This window comes from Blennius ocellaris (assembly GCF_963422515.1).
Source record: "Blennius ocellaris genome assembly, chromosome: 18".
Classification (NCBI taxonomy): domain Eukaryota; kingdom Metazoa; phylum Chordata; class Actinopteri; order Blenniiformes; family Blenniidae; genus Blennius; species Blennius ocellaris.
Window position 1 is genome coordinate 7,530,875 of NC_137667.1, and position 19,399 is coordinate 7,550,273.

General features: G+C 40.9%; 1 protein-coding gene across 1 annotated transcript; it reads left to right on the forward strand.

The window, feature by feature from the left end:
• Positions 1 to 890: 890 nt before the first annotated feature.
• tmem63a (transmembrane protein 63A) lies at positions 891 to 14,550 on the forward strand. The gene is made up of 23 exons (XM_080514544.1): positions 891 to 1,032; positions 6,225 to 6,408; positions 6,588 to 6,667; positions 6,759 to 6,837; positions 6,968 to 7,005; positions 7,102 to 7,244; positions 8,246 to 8,297; positions 8,376 to 8,484; positions 8,646 to 8,716; positions 8,834 to 8,914; positions 9,262 to 9,379; positions 9,513 to 9,646; positions 9,865 to 10,008; positions 10,707 to 10,860; positions 10,951 to 11,057; positions 11,148 to 11,234; positions 11,478 to 11,543; positions 11,864 to 12,026; positions 12,433 to 12,538; positions 12,649 to 12,816; positions 13,235 to 13,350; positions 13,430 to 13,480; positions 13,713 to 14,550. Exons 2-23 carry the CDS (start codon positions 6,250 to 6,252, stop codon positions 13,860 to 13,862), a joined length of 2,376 nt encoding a protein of 791 aa, XP_080370670.1. The 5' UTR covers positions 891 to 1,032; positions 6,225 to 6,249; the 3' UTR covers positions 13,863 to 14,550.
• The last annotated feature ends 4,849 nt before the right edge of the window (positions 14,551 to 19,399 follow it).

Sequence of the window (19,399 nt, forward strand, 5' to 3'; positions counted from 1 at the left end):
ACAGCAGGATTTTGAACTGTGTTAGCCAGTTCACATCCTTTTCAATTTGTAAAATCTGGCAAAACAGGATGCTACTGCCTGGGGAGAGGATAACAACCATTCCTTCTGCCTCAACACACCACCCTGTGACACAGACAGAGGGTGTGCTATAGTATGATAGAAAATCATAGCAGATGAGAGCCAGAAAAGCCAAGACATAAGAGTTGAAACATAGAAATCCTCACTATTATGAACTGTATATTGAGCAATATTGAAAGTCAGCGACTTCACTCTATAGTTTTTCTAATCTGTCAAGCATGCAACATCCACTGACTGGATTGTCAACACAGATGGATGGATACTCCTTGAACTTGTATGCTTCTCACCACGAGCATCGTAAAAAATCATTCAGAATTCCTGCAAAAAAAATTTCCCAGGAGAGATTTAGATAATGTTTCAGGTAAATGACACCTATTTTATTTTACCTTTTTTCAAACAGGTGAAACTTAACAAAAATGTACACAATATTAAATAAATCGACTGATGGAATAAAATAAAAGTACAAGGACAATATAAAATGTTACCATCATACCATGACATGACAGAAAAGAACGTAACACATATAGCAATGTATTAAGAAACAAGTTCAAGAAACTATACATTTTATACCACTTATTATAAAAGCAGACTGAATGGGAACAAAAGGAGCATACACGAGTGAAAGTATGAGTAATTCCCTCCTATGTTTTTTTCTATTTTTTTCCCATGACTAGTTCTTTCTTGCAGCCACAGCAGCGAGAAGTTCGATCACAGCCTCGATCCGCCTCCGGGCAGAAGAAGCTTTCAGTTTCGTGGGCGCATGCGCAGAAGAGGAACCGGAGGCTCCGTCATGCTCGAGTATTTACTGGAGAAGAAGTTTACTGGTGGAGGAAAAACACCAAGTTACACGTTGGGCGGTTAAAGGAGCGTTAAAACGCAGGAAAGCGCCGTTCATTTGTCTCGGAGGATAATAAACCGAGTGGATGCTAACCTAACTCTGAGACGTGAAAAGTGGTAAGGATATTTATTTATTTCACGGAATAAAAAAAAGAAACAAAACGTTTATGTGCGTGTGTAACTTGAGCGGCCCGATTCTTCCGGTTTAACGCAACAGAGTAGGAATTTGTTCAAGTCGTGGCTCGGTGCGTGTTTATAAAAGTTGTCACAGCTGTGTGAGAAATACAGCTTGACGGGAAGAAGAACGCCCGCAAGCTTCTCTGAAAAGTGACAGATCTCACTGTCAGTGTGTTGTTTGCCGACTTTCGGGTTTGTCCTTCATTAATTTCAACGTCAACGTCAGCAGGAAAAAGTTATATAAAAAAAAAAAAGTTATAAAAAGTCAAATGTGTGCGCGGCGCGTGACTCACTGCGTCTATTTCAGGATAGGTGGGGCGCGAGAGGGATGTGTTTTATTATATGTGACCAGTCTGACGCACGCGCACACACACACCCACACGCACACACACGTACATCATTCTCTCTGATTCTGTGTTTAATCAATGAAAAAAAGTACATTTAAAAAAAAATGCATGCACTAAAACTACTTGCCAAAGATGATTCCATAGATTCTGTAGTGCAGGGCTGTCTAAGGTAAGGCCCGTGGGCCCAAACTGACCCACAGTTGGCCCCAATCGGGCCAAGCCAATTGTAAATATTTACCAAAACATTTTAAACTATTTTCTTAAGAGTAGCAGATACAACACAGCACTGAGAGGCGAGGTGAGATATCTGTGATGCTGCCATTAAAGACAGCTACCTTGATGCTATCAAACCAGCCTCAAAACCATTCTGTCAGAGTGAGTTTGTAAAAACATGTAATGCAACAGTTATAGAAGTTTTTTTTATGTATTTCACTGTGTTTTGCGTCGGAATTTTTCATTAAAATTGGCCTTATGTTGAGATTGTAGTAATTTTTGATAATAATTGTTTGGTATTGCACAATTATAGACATACACTCTGCTCAACTGAGGAGAAATTGGGCTGTACGTGGCCACTTTGATAAAGTTTGATAAGGTAGTGATCACTATCCAAGTAATTTAAGTTCACTCACAATATCAATTGTATCTACACGTTTGATCTGCACTTTTATAGTCACGGCTTGTATTTTATCTCTATTTAACATAGTATTTACAGATAATTGAATCAGATGCTAGTAGCTATTGGAAATGCAGACCTTGCAAATGCAAAAGCACACTTTGGCTTGAGTATATTTGACAAGATTGTTTCCCTTGTAACAGGGAATCAAATCAATGTTGTAGTGGAGCTTCTTTCAATCATCCTTAAACTGTGATTGTCCCAACAAATCTTAATAAAACTAAAAACGCAGTTGTCTTGAAGTTATCACACAGGAATCAGTGTGTCAAAACATATGTTTCACGTAAACGTGCTTCTGACCCTGGGATCACTGCTGTGATCCTGTCAAATTTGAAAGTTTGAAAAGTACCATCATAATACGCTACAGTGAAAATCAGGCTTGGGAAACAGGCCATATCTTCTGTTTTTGTATGTTGGTTAGATTGGGTGTGCTGATCGTTGTCGTTAGTCATTTCTTTTTAGCAAACCAGAGATGGGAGGGAGGTTCTGCAGCCTCTCTCAAAGGTAATCAGAGGGGCTCTAAAGGAAAAACAAATGTTGGTAGCCGTGGCAACAATCCATCAGACTTTTGCATTTGGTTACCTTCGCCAAAGAAATTTGGTCAAAGGTTATGTTTCTGTCTGCATGTATTTATTTATTTATTGGTTTGTATGTATGTATTTTACCAACTTAACATCATAGCTACCACATTTTCTGGACTATAAATCCTTTCTTTGGGTTGTTTTTGTAATCAAATGTATAATATGAAGCCACATGTATATCGGAGTATGTTGGCACACACCATCTGGGACTAATAGATGACACTTTATGACAACAGAATGCCACTAATGTACCTCATAAAAACCTCTGCCACTACCACATTTGACTGTAAACAAGCGAACTGTCAGCAAAATGAAAACGCTACACAGCAGAGTTTAAACTGTAGTTTTAAGAATATGTACCCGGAAACAGAAACAGCAGCGGGAGAACACTTCTTTCTCTGAGAAACACATGAAGAGCTGGAGAAAAGCAGAAAAACTTTTCCGTTATGAAGAAAATACAAAAAAAAAAGTTTTTACGAAATACAGCTCAGTTTTCTTTTTTCTTAATTTCTTTGACAAATGTGACTTAAAGTCTGGACAATACTACAAGCTCTGCCATTAAAGATACGTGGGGTAAAAATCCAACACCAAAATGTGAAGAATTATAAATTGACGTCACACAAAGTCATGGGTGCAATAATTATTGTAATTGTACACCTTAAACCAAGTAAACAATCACATTTTGAAATACTTACAGCGGTGACTGTAATTCACAAAACGTGACTTTGACGAAAGCTAAACTGCTAACACATTAATAACTCATAAAATCCAGGTCTGCTACCTTTGATAGTTAGTAGTCTACATGTCCTCTTATATGCACTGGGTTTTTTGGGGGTTTTTTTTACGTCGGGTTGAAATTTGTGCAAATATATGTGATTACCACTGATCAGATGAGAGAATTCTTTTGCAATAGGCTTTACTTTTCTTCTTACGTCACTTGATGCGCACACCTCCATATAAATTTCCTTCCTGTTGTCACAAGATTAACATCGGATTAGAAAAGATAAAATGCATTCGGTCGCATCGAGTTTGGAAAGGCATTTTAAAAAGGGCGTCACAACCTCCCACACGGCTTTCTGCCGCTGCTGAGACCGATGCAGCCGCATGCTGATTCGTAATTAACATTGATCGGATGTCTCACATTCTTCATTATAACACAGGGGGACACTATTCTGTTTGAAATGTACACTAATCATCGTTAAGTCAGTGTTTTAGCTGCAAAATGTCTACATCTTCTCACGCAGCTGTGTAACTTTGCATGCGAGTTCAGTAAGGAAGGAGTCACGCATAATGTGAATCACATGATTCTTATTTTAGCTCTGCTCAGTCAAAGTGATGCTATAACTTTTATCTCAGTGTTGCAATCATAGCCCTCCCCCCCCCCCCCCCCCCCCCTACTGCACTCAATTACAGTTTGTAGATCTTGTCTGGACTTGGTTAAGACCCAGAAGAAGTATAATGATGCCATATTGGTCAATGACACTAAATAATGTATAGATCTGTGTGAATACTGTTGTTTTTATTGGTAATTTTATCTTCTGATTCATTTAGCTACTTATATTCACAGTACTGATTATTATTTATCATATATCTGTGCTGGCATTTTGTGAAAGAATATTTACACATGTATGCCATTAAGGGTTATATATAATATAACCGGCATGTCTTTAGAATGTTGGGGGAAGATGGAGGTTTAGTACATGGACTAAAGTCACACATCCACAGGGAGAACATGCAAACTCCCAACAAAAGGCCCCAAAACAACAAAAGAACCAACACAGAACAATGTAATGTTTGATTGTATCCGTGCTCCTTTGTGGACATTCAGATAATGTCTTCAAATCAACTGGTCATTTAATCAAATGTAATTCAGCGGTTAAAAGCAAACTACCTAACAAAGTATGAAGTGGTGAACAGATTCAGTTCTGGCAGCTCCGATATGAACAACTGGCTTTTACAGTGATGGAGAGGCATAAAACACTCCAACGACATAATGTGAGATAAAGGGGGGAAAAAAGCACAGAAGGGCCCTTCAAAAGAAAAACAAAAACACCAATCGATTCCCACAGCCGATTAGAAGTATGCTAATCAGTGAAATTTGTCATTAATAATTTTGATGCTGCAGAAAGTTTTATGTTGTTTTCAATAATCCGAAAGCCTCTGAGACGTTCATCATGTGCCACGAACAACTGCAAGCACTTTTCTCTGCTGGTGCAGCCTGCCAGAGATTTCACACAGATTATCTTTGGACTAATTGATCAGTGCAATGATAACGCTGAACAAAACTTTCCCTCGGGGATTTATTTTATTTTGTATTTGATTTCTTTGCTCTAATGCTGTTCTTTGGCAATAGCGGTGAAAAAAAATATTTCATTTTTGAATGTCAGCAGCATGCATTTGTGGCATGAGAATGTAGGTTACAGCCTTAAAAAACAAACCCAAAAAAAAGGGCAAATCTTCTTTTGCAGTATCCAATATTTTGTTGTTGTTGACGTTTGTGTGAAGAAACAAGACACATTAACAATTCACCAGTTTATCCATTTGACAAACAGGAGCAACAGTAACTTGTGGAAGAACCTCATGCGTCACAGAACAAAACAATGGTTGATCGCAACAGCGGAGGACGGAGAAGAAGTAGATTCACATTGACAGAGACGATTTGGGAATTAACTACTTGGTTCTGCTGCACATCCAACAAATGTGGCACCAATTGAAGGGGAAACAAAGAGGATTTCCAGTCCTGGAAGATTTTATTTGCCAAGAAGCTTTGTTACAACAGAGGAATAATCGAGCATTAGTTTGTGCTTAACTTGTAAAAAAAAAAAAAAAAAAAATGTTAACAGCTACTTGTTGCATAAGTTGTAAGCTGTGTTTCCTAACTAAATCCATTGCCTAATATTTAAAGCAACGCTGGTCAGGAAAATCACTACACACACTTTTGTGCTTTCTATTCCTGTTGTAGGCATTGTCACATGTTTTGCAGCTGTGTCTCTGCCAATCTATCAATCAATGTATTTCCTTTATTAATATATTTCGTATGTCTTTGTAAAGCTTTTCAGTATTTCCCTAATTTCTTTTATTTCTTTGTACAAGCACTTTGAATGGCCCTGTGTTCGAATGGCGCTCTATAAATAAAATTGCCTTGCCTACATTTCTTATATTGGAGACAGAAGGTATTGATTTTGGCATGATTTCAGATGAGGCAAATGTTGATTACAGCCCTTCAAGTGAATGAATTTTTTCATTTAATCTAAATTTGAGCCATGCAGTAGCATCAAAGATACATTGTGAGGGTTAAGTAATAAACAATCAGCTTCTTCTTCTTTTTTATCTGAAACTAATATAAATCTTTGAAGTTGTCTGTATTATCAGCTCAATGCCTATGCTCAATTGAGATGAGATTGTACAGATATATAATTATATAAACTTGACATCTCGGGAGTTTCATCATCCCCCTCAAGCTCGGCTGTTTTCCTGTTTTCTCCACAGGAGGCCATTTCTCACATGTTGCTCTCTCCCTCCCCTCTGCAGACACGGTGCTGGGCCCGCTCCAGTCATGTCCTCGTTTTTGGAACAGTGGCCTCTGCTGGTCACAAATGGTTCCGACTTCTCAGACAACAGCAGCTGCTACAGCTCAAAGCAGAGCACGGTATTAACGGGACTTGATTTTGGTGGCGTGCCACTCGTACTGCTGCTCGACTTCTGCGTCTTCCTGGTGAGTTCCCGCCAGCCGGCCTCGGATTTTACCCGCATCGAGTTACAGATGAGAAGTCTTGTGACTGCAGTCATTTCTCTGTCTCGAACTTCGGAAACACTCCATTCACTGGATGTGTTCTTCGTGGCTTCACGAAAGACAAAATTATGGTAAAATAGTGTTTTTCTCAATACCTACAGGTGCTGCTGATCCTGTTCTCCATCATCAGGAAGAAGTTCTGGGACTATGGGCGTTTGGCTCTGGTGGCAGACAGTGAGGGGTCGGTTCACGGCGTCGTGTTATTCAGTGCTGAAGCCTTTCAGCTTTACAGAATGATGGTTCAGCGTCCCTCTTTCAACTGTGTTCGTCAGGTTCACCGAGTCGATGCACCGCCGCTACGGACGGATGTCGTCCGTCATGTCCAGCGTGGATGAGACTGAGCATGAATCCGTACGTGACCCAAAAAAAAAAAAAGAAAGCCGTACAGTGACAAGGAGCTGTCGAGTTTATTACCACAGTGCTTTCAGAGACGTGTAAATTTAAATGCTTTTATAGTAAGAAAACTTTTTTTTTTTGTCAGGGATTCTGCTCTTGGCTGCCCTATATCATCAGAATGAAGTAGGTGTTCGCGTGCCCTTCATCATGATTCTTCGTACAAGACACAGTGCACTACAATGAAACGCGTAAAAGTACATTTCACCGTTTGTGTTTCAGTGATGAAAAGATAAAAGCCAGATGCGGCATGGACGCTGTTCACTACCTGTCCTTCCAGCGTCATCTGATCGTCCTGTTGGTGATTATCACCATCACCTCCCTCGCAATCATACTGCCTGTCAACATGACCGGAGACCTGTTGAGTAGGTTTTACACCACACCAGGCATCCCGTCTCGAGCTAAAAAAAACAAAGCAATCAACAACAGGGAGACAGTGGTTTACACAGTGTGGTTGAAGTTCAGCAATGCACAAGTCGGGTAAACCCTGAGAGCTGGAAGTGCTTTGACAGTTCTGTCAATATGTCACACCTCTTTTAAGCAAATGGATTCAAAATTAAATTTTAAAGGCAACAAGTTTCTGCTAATAAATGTTTTATTTTTGATCATTACTGAACAAGGATATAATACACAGTTGAGTCTAAGTGTTACACGCTTATAAGATCAGCATTGTTCTGAACATAACATGGGTCTAATGCAACATTATGAAATATTTATAAAACTTGATATTGATAGCATTTATTAAACATTTGAACTCTTTCTGTATGTGTTGACCCACAGAGTTATGAATGAGCTGTATTAAGGTGAATAGGTGCAAGTGTGTCTTATTTATTAACAAGGGAGACATACAGTATATGTAGTATTGATGAGGTCCACAATGTATACCAGATTAACAACACTGCTGTTACAGATGCATCCAAATTTGCCTTGTGTGAATTTAAAGAAACATACAAGAGAGGTTTAACAAGTTCACCGACAATAGATTTGATGGTATGTAAAAAAAATAAGTACAAAAAAAAAAGTTAGTTTTTTCCCTCTGAAATTGACAGCATCATCCCCAGGTCGCTACTTCCCTTAAGGTTTGACAAGAACTCTACTGACAGTGGATGAGCTGAATGCTTGTTTGTTCTCAAAGGGAAACGTTGGTAGTCTCCTCAGTCTCACCTGTCCCCCGTGTCCTCTGTACACTCAGAATTAGCAATAAATGATCATGTCTAAAGAAAAACACATCTTCTGTGGGATTTGGATCAATTGCTCAAAACAGAAGTTCTGTGCTGCTGCTTCCTATTCAGCCACTGGATTTACATTTTGACTCTTGGATGAATATTGACTCAAAAACACCACTATGCTCTTCGTTTATTTTCAGCCAATGATCCTCAGCGTTTTGGACAGACAACTATTGGGAATCTTCAAAAAGGGTAACTGTGACGCCGAAAAAAATACATGTAAAGGATGACTGGATGAAACGAGACGTTCATCCCCCACTTTGCTCTCAGGAACAACGTGTTGTGGCTGCACACAGTGTTTGCCGTCATCTACCTGGGCCTGACCGTGGCGCTGCTGCGACGTCACACGTCACAAGTGAAAGAGATGTGCAGAGAGACGGTGAGTCCCTCAGAACTACGCGACTGCATGTTATTAGATGTGATTTTGTTCCCCTAATGGGTTCAAGACGTTATTTCCATTGACACGATTGATAGTAAACCAACAAATCACATAATATTGTTATAAATTCTGCATTTTTTTCCCCTTCATATTCACCCTAGGCCAGAAACACCCTGTTTGTATCTTCGGTTCCTAGAACAGCGACAGAAGAAGAATTAAAGACCCATTTTACGTGAGTAAAGTGACCTCTAAAGTATGGAAGTGGTTGCAGAGACTTTTTGTTTCGGTTCATTCATAAACACTTGTGACTTTCTCAGCTCCTCAATGAGTTTTGTTTTGTTTTTTGCAGAGAAGCATATCCATCCTGTCAAGTCTGTGCGCTGACTTTGGCTTACGATGTCTCTAAACTGATGCACCTTGATAAGGAAAGGTAAGGAATCAAAAATGATTATGGAATGTTTCATTGTCTGTGAATGGGACTTTGTTCCAGCATATAGCCAGTTCACAACCTATAGAGCTGCCAAATAGTGATCCCTGAAAATTACTTTGTAGTGGGTTCGCTGATTGAATATCTTGACTACATATAAATGGACAAAGAGAAACTGAGCATCTCGTATTATGTTCAGATTGACTCTATTGTCACTATCACTGTGAAGTCACAAAAGCTTTTGCACACTTTGTTTGTAACAAACAAACTGCATTAATCTGTCCAAAGTTTGAAGGCTTTTCTCAAACCCAACCAACCTACGTGTTGCTTTACTCTTCTTTCCTAACCAGGATACGAGCTGGAAAGAACCTGCGCTACTACGAGCGTATCCTGGAGAAAACTGGGGAGCGCGACCTGATCAGCCCACGTTTGTGCGGCCACATGTGTTGCTGCAGCAGCTGCGAGAGGGTGAGCGTGAGAGCAGTGACAGTTTAGGGTGAAGTTGCCTGAACGCTTTTCGTCTCGATCCTTAATCCATGCAACATGTGGGAAATGTTGGCGGGATGCAGAGGAAACATTGGTGAGCCTTGTGTCCCGTCAGGTCGACGCCATCGAGTACTACAGTACTCAAGAAAAAGAGCTGCTGGAGGAGGTGAGACAGCAGGTCGAACTGGTGCCGCAGAAGCCGCTGGGGATCGCTTTCGTCACTTTGCAGAACGAGGCCATGGCCAAGTAGTGAGTATCGGTTCAATGGTGTGGTTTTGTAAAATCAATACAGTGTTGTGTCGTGACAAGAGTCAGAAAGAAGTGACTCTCTGTGCTCTGGCCTGAGCTGAACCCTTATCTCCGCTGTTTATTGGTGCCTCGTGAATTTGTTCGGCGACAAAAGTGACTTCTCGTGTCAAATGCTCATTAATGTATGTCGCTTGCTGTTTGCGTTCACTCGCCCGCAGCATTCTGAAAGACTTCAATGCACTGGACTGCGGCGGCACGAGCTGGTGTTGCGGGCGGGAGCGCCAGCCCTCATCGACCAGCAAAGAGCTGAAAGTGAACAAGTGGCGCGTCAGTGTTGCGCCACATCCCAAAAACGTGTTCTGGTAAGGTCTGAAACCTCTTTACCCCGACTGAACGCGTCACATGGCCATATGAGTTCAACTCCTGCACAGTGGTTTTATTGGAATCGCATGGCGCTTAACTTTTTGTTTTTGTAAAAATGAATGATTCATATGGAATTTTTTTTATGAAAGCCAGATGACGAACGGAACAGAGAACAGAATTCATATTGTGAAATATCATAATGATATGAAAATGTGACCCCCGACGAGAAGATGCAGCTCTGCTTCTCAGGCCTCATACTGTGAAAAAGTTTTTAGTAGCCAAATCTTGTTCACACACACACACCCAGTTTAAGGCATTTAGCCTTATACTTTAGACCAGTGATTCAGAAAAAGTGGGGGTTCAAAGCCTTTGCATGGGGGGGGGGGGGTCGCTGCTCAATGATCATCTCCACAGTAAAAACCGTTGTTAACACTCGCTTGTGTTTTTGCCAAGAAGCAGTTTTTAGACTAAATCTTGAAAGTAATGTTGAAATGTTAGATTGGGGGGCTGAAAATGTTGGTATTTTTAAAAGAGAGGCTCAGTAGAAATAGTTTGGGAGTGACTGAGCACAAGACAGCACAGTAATGTCATTATACCTAACTGGTTTATTCATTACATATTCCTGTGGATCCCCCCCCCCTCCTCCCACCAACTCATTTGTTCTGCCTCTACGTTTCTTCATTTGTCAACCTCACAGGGACAATCTATCAGTGCGGGGCATTCTCTGGTATCTCCGCTACATCGTTATAAACATCCTCCTTTTCCTCCTGCTCACCTTCCTCACAACTCCCACCATCATCATCAGCACCATGGACAAGTTTAACGTGACGAAGCCCATCGCCTATCTCAACGTGAGACGTGCACTCGCAGCCGTCAGCCGTCACGGGTTCGGCTTTCAGAGCCGCGGACGTTGACGGCGTTTTTGTTTTTTTAATCGCCAGAGCCCCATCGTCAGTCAGTTCTTCCCCACTCTGCTGCTGTGGTCCTTTTCTGCCTTGCTACCTACAATAGTGTACTACTCCACCCTCGGAGAGGCCCACTGGAGCAGGTAACAGAGACGCACACACACACACACACACACACACAGGTTTCTGTCACCAGAGCTCATTCTTAGTTCACTTGCTGTGTTTTGCTTCAGGTCCAGAGAGCAGCTGAGCATGATGCGGAAGCTGTACTTCTTCCTGATCTTCATGGTGCTCATCCTCCCCTCGCTGGGACTCACCAGGTATCAACAAGCAACATTGTTCTCAGTCTCTTAACTGAATTGTTAATCCAGTCATACTAATGACAGATAAAATGGGAACTTATAACATATTTAGTTGTTTTTTTTCTTCCAGAGGTTTTAAATAAGCGAAATTGTGATCGCCAGTTAACTCAAATAAATATTAATCCTCAGTGAAATGATGCTGGGTGAAGGATGCCTTGGCATAAACTTAAAATTCTCTTAATTGTGTGTTTTCCTGGTTAGTCTTGCAGTGTTTTTCCGATGGTTGTTCGATACAGAGTTTCTCGAAGGTGGAAAACTGCGGTTTGAGTAAGTAATGCTTCTTTTTCTGTTTATTGGTTCTGAATCTAGTAAAAAGAAAAAAACCACCATAAAGTGCATACCAGAGTATTTCTAAGATCCTGTTCTACACTTTCAGAGTTTTAATGATCCAATGTTTGACCCATATATAATTCATGATTCCAGAAGTAGATTTTTTTTTTTTAGGTTTAATGTTGAGCTTAATAGTCAGAAAAATGTCTGACAAACACAACATCAGAAATGAAAGCCTCCTCACACGTTTCTACTACGATTCCACTAATCCCTTTATTATCCCTCCTCCATGTTTCCCCCCGCTTTCCTGGCATCAGGTGTGTGTTTTTACCCGACCAGGGGGCTTTTTTTGTCAACTACGTGATAGCGGCGGCCCTGGTGGGCTCCGGGATGGAGCTGCTGCGCCTGCCTGGTTTACTGCTGTACACCATTCGCATGACGTGTGCTCGCTCTGCAGCCGAAAGGAAATATGTCAAACAGGTTTGTGAACTGCTATAGACAGCCCTGCTCAGTCATAAATACTTTGTCCACTGTTTTCCTGTCAAGTGTTTTTTGAGGCATGGCAAGGCAAGGCAAATATGTTTATATTGCACCATTCAGACACAAGTGCTTTTACAAGGAAGTGAAGGAAATACAATAAAACAAGGCGGCGATTATGAAAAACATTCAAACAAAGAGGAGTTTCCATTAAGAGTCGACTTGGGCACACAAAAATATCATTTTGGTTCAAAAGTGACTTGAGTTATTAATTTAGGAACATTCTGATGTGCTTCTGATTCCACTGATAAATACTTCTCTTCCTGTAAACTCAACTCAACTGAAATGTTTTCTGAGCTTTTAAAGTCTTGACTTGATATTTACGACGCGTTTGGGCCTCCGTTTACAGAACCAGGCCTACGAGTTTGAATATGGAGCCATGTACGGCTGGAGTCTCTGTGTGTTTACGGTCATCATGGCTTACAGCATCATTTGCCCTATAATTGTGCCTTTTGGTGAGAACCCACACACGCACACACACTGTACTCTCGTTTATTCTATTGGACGGTTTACTTTCTTTGCATCTCGGTTCTATAAGAACTTGCCTCCACGTTGCCTCTCCCAGGTCTCCTGTACATGCTGCTGAAGCACCTGGTGGACAGACACAACTTGTACTTCGCTTACTTGCCCGCCCGCCTGGACCGCCAGGTCCACCTGGGAGCCGTCAACCAAGCTCTGGCTGCACCCATCATCTGTCTGATATGGCTTTACTTCTTCTCTGTCCTCAGAGCAGGTTAGCAGCTGGATTGGTGTGTGGGCAATTATTTATTGCTGTTATGGAGATCAAAATGTGGAGATGTCTATTTGTCCTGCTGTGAAATTCATTCAATTTAGAGGTGAAGACATGTTTAGATATTAGATATTTTTTTAACTGTATTTCAAAAAAAAAAAAAAAAAAAATTATTTGTGGTGTTTTGCCAGTGGAATGGCGAGTTCTCTATTCTATTCTATATCAAAGTTAGGATTAGGCAAGATATCACTATAAAGCTTGCACTTATAAAAATTACTAAATAAGGACAACCTGTATAAAATAGACCTCAAGTGCTGCTGTTAAGCTAATAGACAGATTTTATATTCTGGTTGTGAAGTAAATCTATTTTCTAGAGTTATGTAAAAATCTTTGAAACCAATGTGTTTTTTTGTTGTTTCAGGTTTCTGGACTTCCACATCTCTTTTCACTCTTGTGGTTCTGTGTTTGACCGTCTTCGTGTGTATCAGCTACACCTGCTTCGGACATTTTAAGTACCTCAGTCCACACAACTACGAGGTCAGTGTTCCTTTCTTTGTGTGTGTGAAAACACTGCTGCCTTCATGCCATCCTTCACGTTGCTTGTTTTCTCTGTCAGGTCAAAGAGAAGGACGAGGATCAAGTGGAGGGAGTGGAAGAAAACACAAAGGTACTGTACTTCTTCTTCCTCGGCATAAATAAAGATCAGACATATTCAAGACAGGCGTGACCTCACTGCACATTCAATTGTCCAGCCGGTCGTCCTTCTTACGTTAGTGATTAACCCAGTATTGACGAACCGGTGTTTGTCAGTGTGCGTTTGCAGCATCAAAGATGTCACAAAGGGACGTAAAATAATCCGCGGAGTCAGCGCTCACAACGGCTCTGCTGTTTACTTCCAGGTTTACCTTCCCCGAGTGCTCAATCCCAAATCACCGGTGAGCAACCCCCAGGGGGAGAAAGCTCAGCAGTCCTACGGCTCCACGGAGGGCAGCCCGACCCACAGCTCCGCCTGGAGCTCCAGCCCAGTGGAGGACAGCTCCGATGCTTGAATACAAAACTGACTCAAAGCTCTCATGGTTCCTTCCCGACTGTAAACCACCTCCTCTCACGAGTCTGAACTCACTGAGGCTGCTACAGACCAACTTTTTTTTTTTTTTTTTAACTTCCTGCTTTGAAATATAAAGAAAGTTAACGGTGCAGGTTTGTACATTTTGAAGGGCTTCATAAAAAAAATAGAACAGTCATAGGAAATGCATTTCTTACGTATCGGAGCAGCATGGACAAGATGCTGTGAAATATTTGCATTTTAAATACCCGTCAGCGAATGATCAAAACCCTTCACTGTACTCTTAAGGAAATACTGTCATTGATTTACTGCACACAATAACTAAAGGTACCAAAGAGTGGGATTCAGTCTCTCACCAGTCTTTTTCAATGCCATAGCACCTTCCAAGGGAATCACTTGATGCTGCACTTTTTATATTACGCTTGTTTTTACTAAAATGATCCTTATGTGGCTACTTCAATACGTGTATGGGGATTTCACAACCAAAACATTCTTCTTTTTTTTTTTACGTGCATTTTTTCCCCCCCATTGTGCCATGAAGTCAAAATGTGCTACGGACCATTTAAGAAGGAACATTTTAAAAAAGGTCAGAAATCTACTTGTATTTAATGTAATTACATCATTTGTACTTGTTTGGCTTTTGTCAAGAAGCTAAATACTTCAATAAAACCTGTTCAATGTCTGGTAAAACAAATGTTGATTCTTCATTGTGATCACAATGTTGTTAAAAGGAGTGGAACATGGGACGACGTGCATCCACTTGCATTTCATCCCAACTGGTATAAGTTTTCCTTTCCATTTTAACCAATGGATCGTGATAAATTCTACCAGTATGGAGAAATATGACTACATTTGCAATATGTTCTCATTTAACTCACTTTACCAAAACTTAACCTTTATTTTCAAAAAAGTGCAATCTGATATCGTCTTGTATTTATTACATAAATATAATTTTCCTGACAGGCAAAGAGGTTTTTATTTATTTATTTATTTATTTGTTTAAACTTTTTACACTTTGCAATTTACTATTAAGGCCTTTTGTTGGTCAGTTTTGGCCACATGTTTGACACCAATAGAGTAGAGAATGAAGTGAAGCTCTTCGTCTTAATATTCAAAAAAGGTACGTTGTCATTAGGGGGCAGTGTTGAGCTGCACTGGCGAAGAGAAACTGCTGGAATGTTTATGAAGCTGGTGCAAAGGGGTTAAAAGCAGTGTCTCGCTGAGGATTTCTAACTGATTCTGACATTGGCATGAGTGAGTTTTGTGGGTGACATTTCCAGCAGCTCCGCTTTCCTCACCTGATCCTTCAGCGCCGTCTCCTTTCCTGCTCCCCTTTCCTCCTCCTCCTCCTCCTCCTCCTCTTGCCCTTTTAGTCTTTCTCACCATGGGAGCTGCCTCAGTTCAGAAAGCGCACTGTTGTCAAATAAAGGACCTTTAGGGTGCTTCAGTGATTCTCACAGTTGTTAAATCTGGCTAATGGAGTGCTCAGCGAACACATCTCGGTTCGGAGCAGCTTTTACATGAGCTGTATGATGACGGTAACGCAAATTCCATAAAGTTTAGGTTTTTGGCCCTGAAAAAGCAGTGAACTGTTGTGATTGTGTTCACATCTGCTTTCTTCTTCGCAAGATGCAGCTTTAAACTGTGTTCATAGAGTATTTCCGATCCATTGCAGTAGTTTCCATAACAAAATCCAACCTATTTTAAGATCATGTGCATCCATCATTTAAATTACATGTACAGAGATTCATGCTTATTCTGCGAATCACTTCATCCTATACTGCAAAACATTCAAAGTCGTTGCAATTTTACATTCGTAACAATTTTTTCACACAATCTCTAAACTGTCTTGTGCAGTTTGCTCAATCTCTGGTCTCTCTGAGACTCTCTTATCACGTCAGTCAATTCAGAACCTGTTGATGTTCACGGTTCTTGTCGGTATGTGATTAACATCAACATTGTCACCTTCAGTGATCTCACTATCTAACAGTCATAAGTGGTTCGACATAAGCCCCAACTTCACTTCCACTGATGCTGACATCGTCAATTTTTAAGTTTGATAACACAGCATGTGAAATGACATCACCTGGTCTGCGTATTTGAGAAATCAACTCATGATTGATTATTTCTTTCAGCTGAATGTTACCTGTGTCTCCAGACTCTAGCAAAGTATCACTGCACATGAAACTGCTGATATACTTCAAAAAAACAAAACTTCATCCTCTAACTTGAGCTGAGATTCATCCATCTCTGGCTCTGGACCCGGTTATTTGGTCCACATCAGGTTTTCCCATGATTACTTTGCTACTGCTTGCACTTGGTCTCTGTCCTCAACCAGTGATGATTCATGCACGGCAAAGTTCACCGCAGGCGGCATCTTCATCAGAAAGTATTCACAGCGCTTCCATGTTTTCCACATTTCGTCTCATTATTGCCTTAATTCAAATTATATGTTTTTACCTCAAAGTCCTAAACAAAATATCCCATAATGACAACATAAATGTATTTTTTTTTTTTTTAACTCTTACTAAGAAATCCCATGTTAATAAGAATTGCCATCCTTTGCTCAGTACCCTTTTGATGCAGCCTTGACATCAACTGCTGTCTCAAGTCTTTTGGAATATGATGCCACAGGTTTGGCACGCCTATCTTTATGCAGTTTCCACTCAAGGACATTCACAGATGTCTTTGCTCTGAGCATTCGGATTGTTGTCCCGCTGAAAGATGAACCGTCGTCTCAGTCTGAGGTCAAGGAGGGGTCTGGAGCAGGTTTTCATCCCCGAGGTCTCTGTAGATTGTTGCATTCATCTTTTCCTCTATTTTGACTAATCTCCCCGCTGTCGATGAAACACTCCCCACAGCATGATGCTGCCACCACCATGCTTCACAGATAGTGAGCATTGCCTGGTTTCCTCCAAACGTGACGTCTGGCATTCACACCAAACAGTTCAATCTTTATCTCATCAAACGACCATCGATTCCCTGACTGAGGCCGTTCTCCCTCTCTTTTCTCAATCACGTCCTATCATTTGAATTCACCATAGATGAACTATAATTAAGCTGCAGAGACCTGACCACAATTTGTTTTCTAAATTCAAACGGCTGTGAATATGTACTGTATGTACTTTTTGTTTTTTGATAAATTAGCAAACATTTAAAAGAAGAAGAAAAAACAAACATATCCTGCGTTGTATACATGGGGCATTGTGTGTGGAATTTTGAGGGGGAAAAAATTATTTAACTCATTTTGGAATGAGACAGTGAATACTTTCTGGATGAACTACACACACACACACACACACACACACACACACACACACACACACACACACACACACACACACACACACACACACACACACACACACACACACACACACACACACACACACACACACACACACACACACACTGTTGGAGACACCTGCCATGTAAGCCGGTCAGACAACAACCAGGGCGATTCAGTACCTCGCTAAAGACACTTCAACTTAAAAGTGGAAAATGATCTGCTATTATATACCACTTGAGCCACAGTTGCCCCTGAAGTGTAATAAACCATATAGCTTCAGGTGGATGGATTAAGTCACAACAGTACTGAAGCAATATTCATATCGCAAAGACATTTCACTGCATATTTTTACAAAAACTTGAGTGACTGTGTCATCTTTGACGTCCAACAAACACCGACATACTATTTTACTCGTTCTCAAGTGCTATTTTATCGTGCAAATCGTGGAGAAGCAACACAGTTCACAGCGCAACGTGATCTTGTGTATGCACACAGCGCATATCCAACCCATTATATGACCCATTTCTCTGTTGAAAATGTAACAATAAGGCAAACGCTCACTGCACGACTTCCATGCAAAGAAGTTTGGAAACAGATCTGAGCAGGCATACCTCAACAAAGTCACATGAGAAAGCTGGGCAGGGCTCAGGATGCGGGGGCACTAATAACTTGCAGATATCCTCGTGCAGCTCCAACGATGAGCTGGAAAAATAGATGAAGAGATTGACATTAGACACCTGATATGCTGGCTGTGCTCCATGTGTGTGTGTGTGTGTGTGTGTGTGTGTGTGTGTGTGTGTGTGTGTGTGTGTGTGTGTGTGTGTGTGTGTGTGTGTGTGTGTGTGTGTGTGTGTGTGTGTGTGTGTGTGTGTGTGTGTGTGTGTGTGTAATTCCTGATCCCTGCCGGAGAGGCTTGTCTCCTGTTAGTTCTGAGGAGCGTAAGTAATGTCGATGTGAAGAGCCTGGGAATCAACTCTGTCCAGCGGCGACAGCAGCCAAGACGAGAGTGCGCAGCTTTCCAAAAACCACGCACCAAACTTTGACCTGATGTTAAACACACCACAAATTCACTGTCTCCGCTCCAGCACACATGGATCTCGACTTGTATTTATGGGTGTGTGAAAGTCTCGTTCCAAAGTTTGATACAATTACACGTGAACCGGGAAGCAGTTTGGGACATTTTGCTTTTAAATATCTCCCTCACTTCTTTGGCAACAGACGCAGACCGTGTGGTTTTGCAAAAAAAAAAAAAAAAGAGCTCCACACTTGACCACATTAATGCAAACACACCTTTCTTATTGTTATCCTGTTCAAAGCCAAAAGAAAAGTCAGTAGCTTTGGGTTTTTTTTTTAAATCTTTTTTGGTTTATTTCGATGAGATACATCATTTATATTTTTTTCCACGATCACCAAAAAGTGTGCAGGAAATGAGCTACGCATTTCAAATTGCAAGGAAAACAATACTGTTCAAAAGACAAAAGCCCAGTTCAATCCCAAGTAAACGTGGTCTTTTTTTTTTTTTTTATGCATTCTTTGCAATCTGCTGCATCGTGTAGGATTAACTTTCCTTTACGTTTGTTCGCCTCACTTTGAGGTAAGACCCATTTTAATGGAATCCTGAATTATCGCAGACATACGGTTACACTTATTTTTAAGTCCAGGTACAGCAATACTGATAGATCAGCCCATTTCTTATCAAATCTAAACTTAAAACAGAGAAAAGCTCGAGCAACAACGTAAACAAAAGCAGACTTTGAAATTCAAGAAGGTCTTTTGATATTTCAGCTTGTAAGGTATTACTAGCATGTGCCAAATGGCCTTTTCTCGATTAAAATATTTATCCACTGATCATCCAAAACTTCTCTGACTCTTTTTTTTTTTTTTTTTTTTGTGGAAACCACTGAACTGGGTGCCCTCAACACATTCTTGGTATTGTTGTTGTCAGTGCTTTTGTAAAGCACAGACGCTATTATTTAGTCAATTCACTCCCTCTCTCTCAGTGTTCACTTAATTGTGCACTCCCAGGCCAGTGAACCTAAGAAGGAGACACCGTGCTCCCGTGCGTATGTGCGGATATGAATGTGTATCAAATAAGAATTAAACCCATTTAAGACCTCAGAGGTTTTGAGGTCAAATTTCCTTCATGTCACCACCAAGATCGATGGATGTGACCTCTGACTGCTCTCATTTGTGTATAAACACGCGGCTGACCAATGGCTGCATCGCGTGGG

Coding starts and splice junctions, on each gene's coding strand:
- tmem63a (XM_080514544.1), top strand. CDS start 6,250: ATGTCCTCGTTTTTGGAACAGTGGCCTCTGCTGGTCACAAATGGTTCC. Junction 8,298..8,375: donor ATTGGGAATCTTCAAAAAGG/GTAACTGTGACG, acceptor CTTTGCTCTCAG/GAACAACGTGTTGTGGCTGC. Junction 11,544..11,863: donor GGTGGAAAACTGCGGTTTGA/GTAAGTAATGCT, acceptor TCCTGGCATCAG/GTGTGTGTTTTTACCCGACC.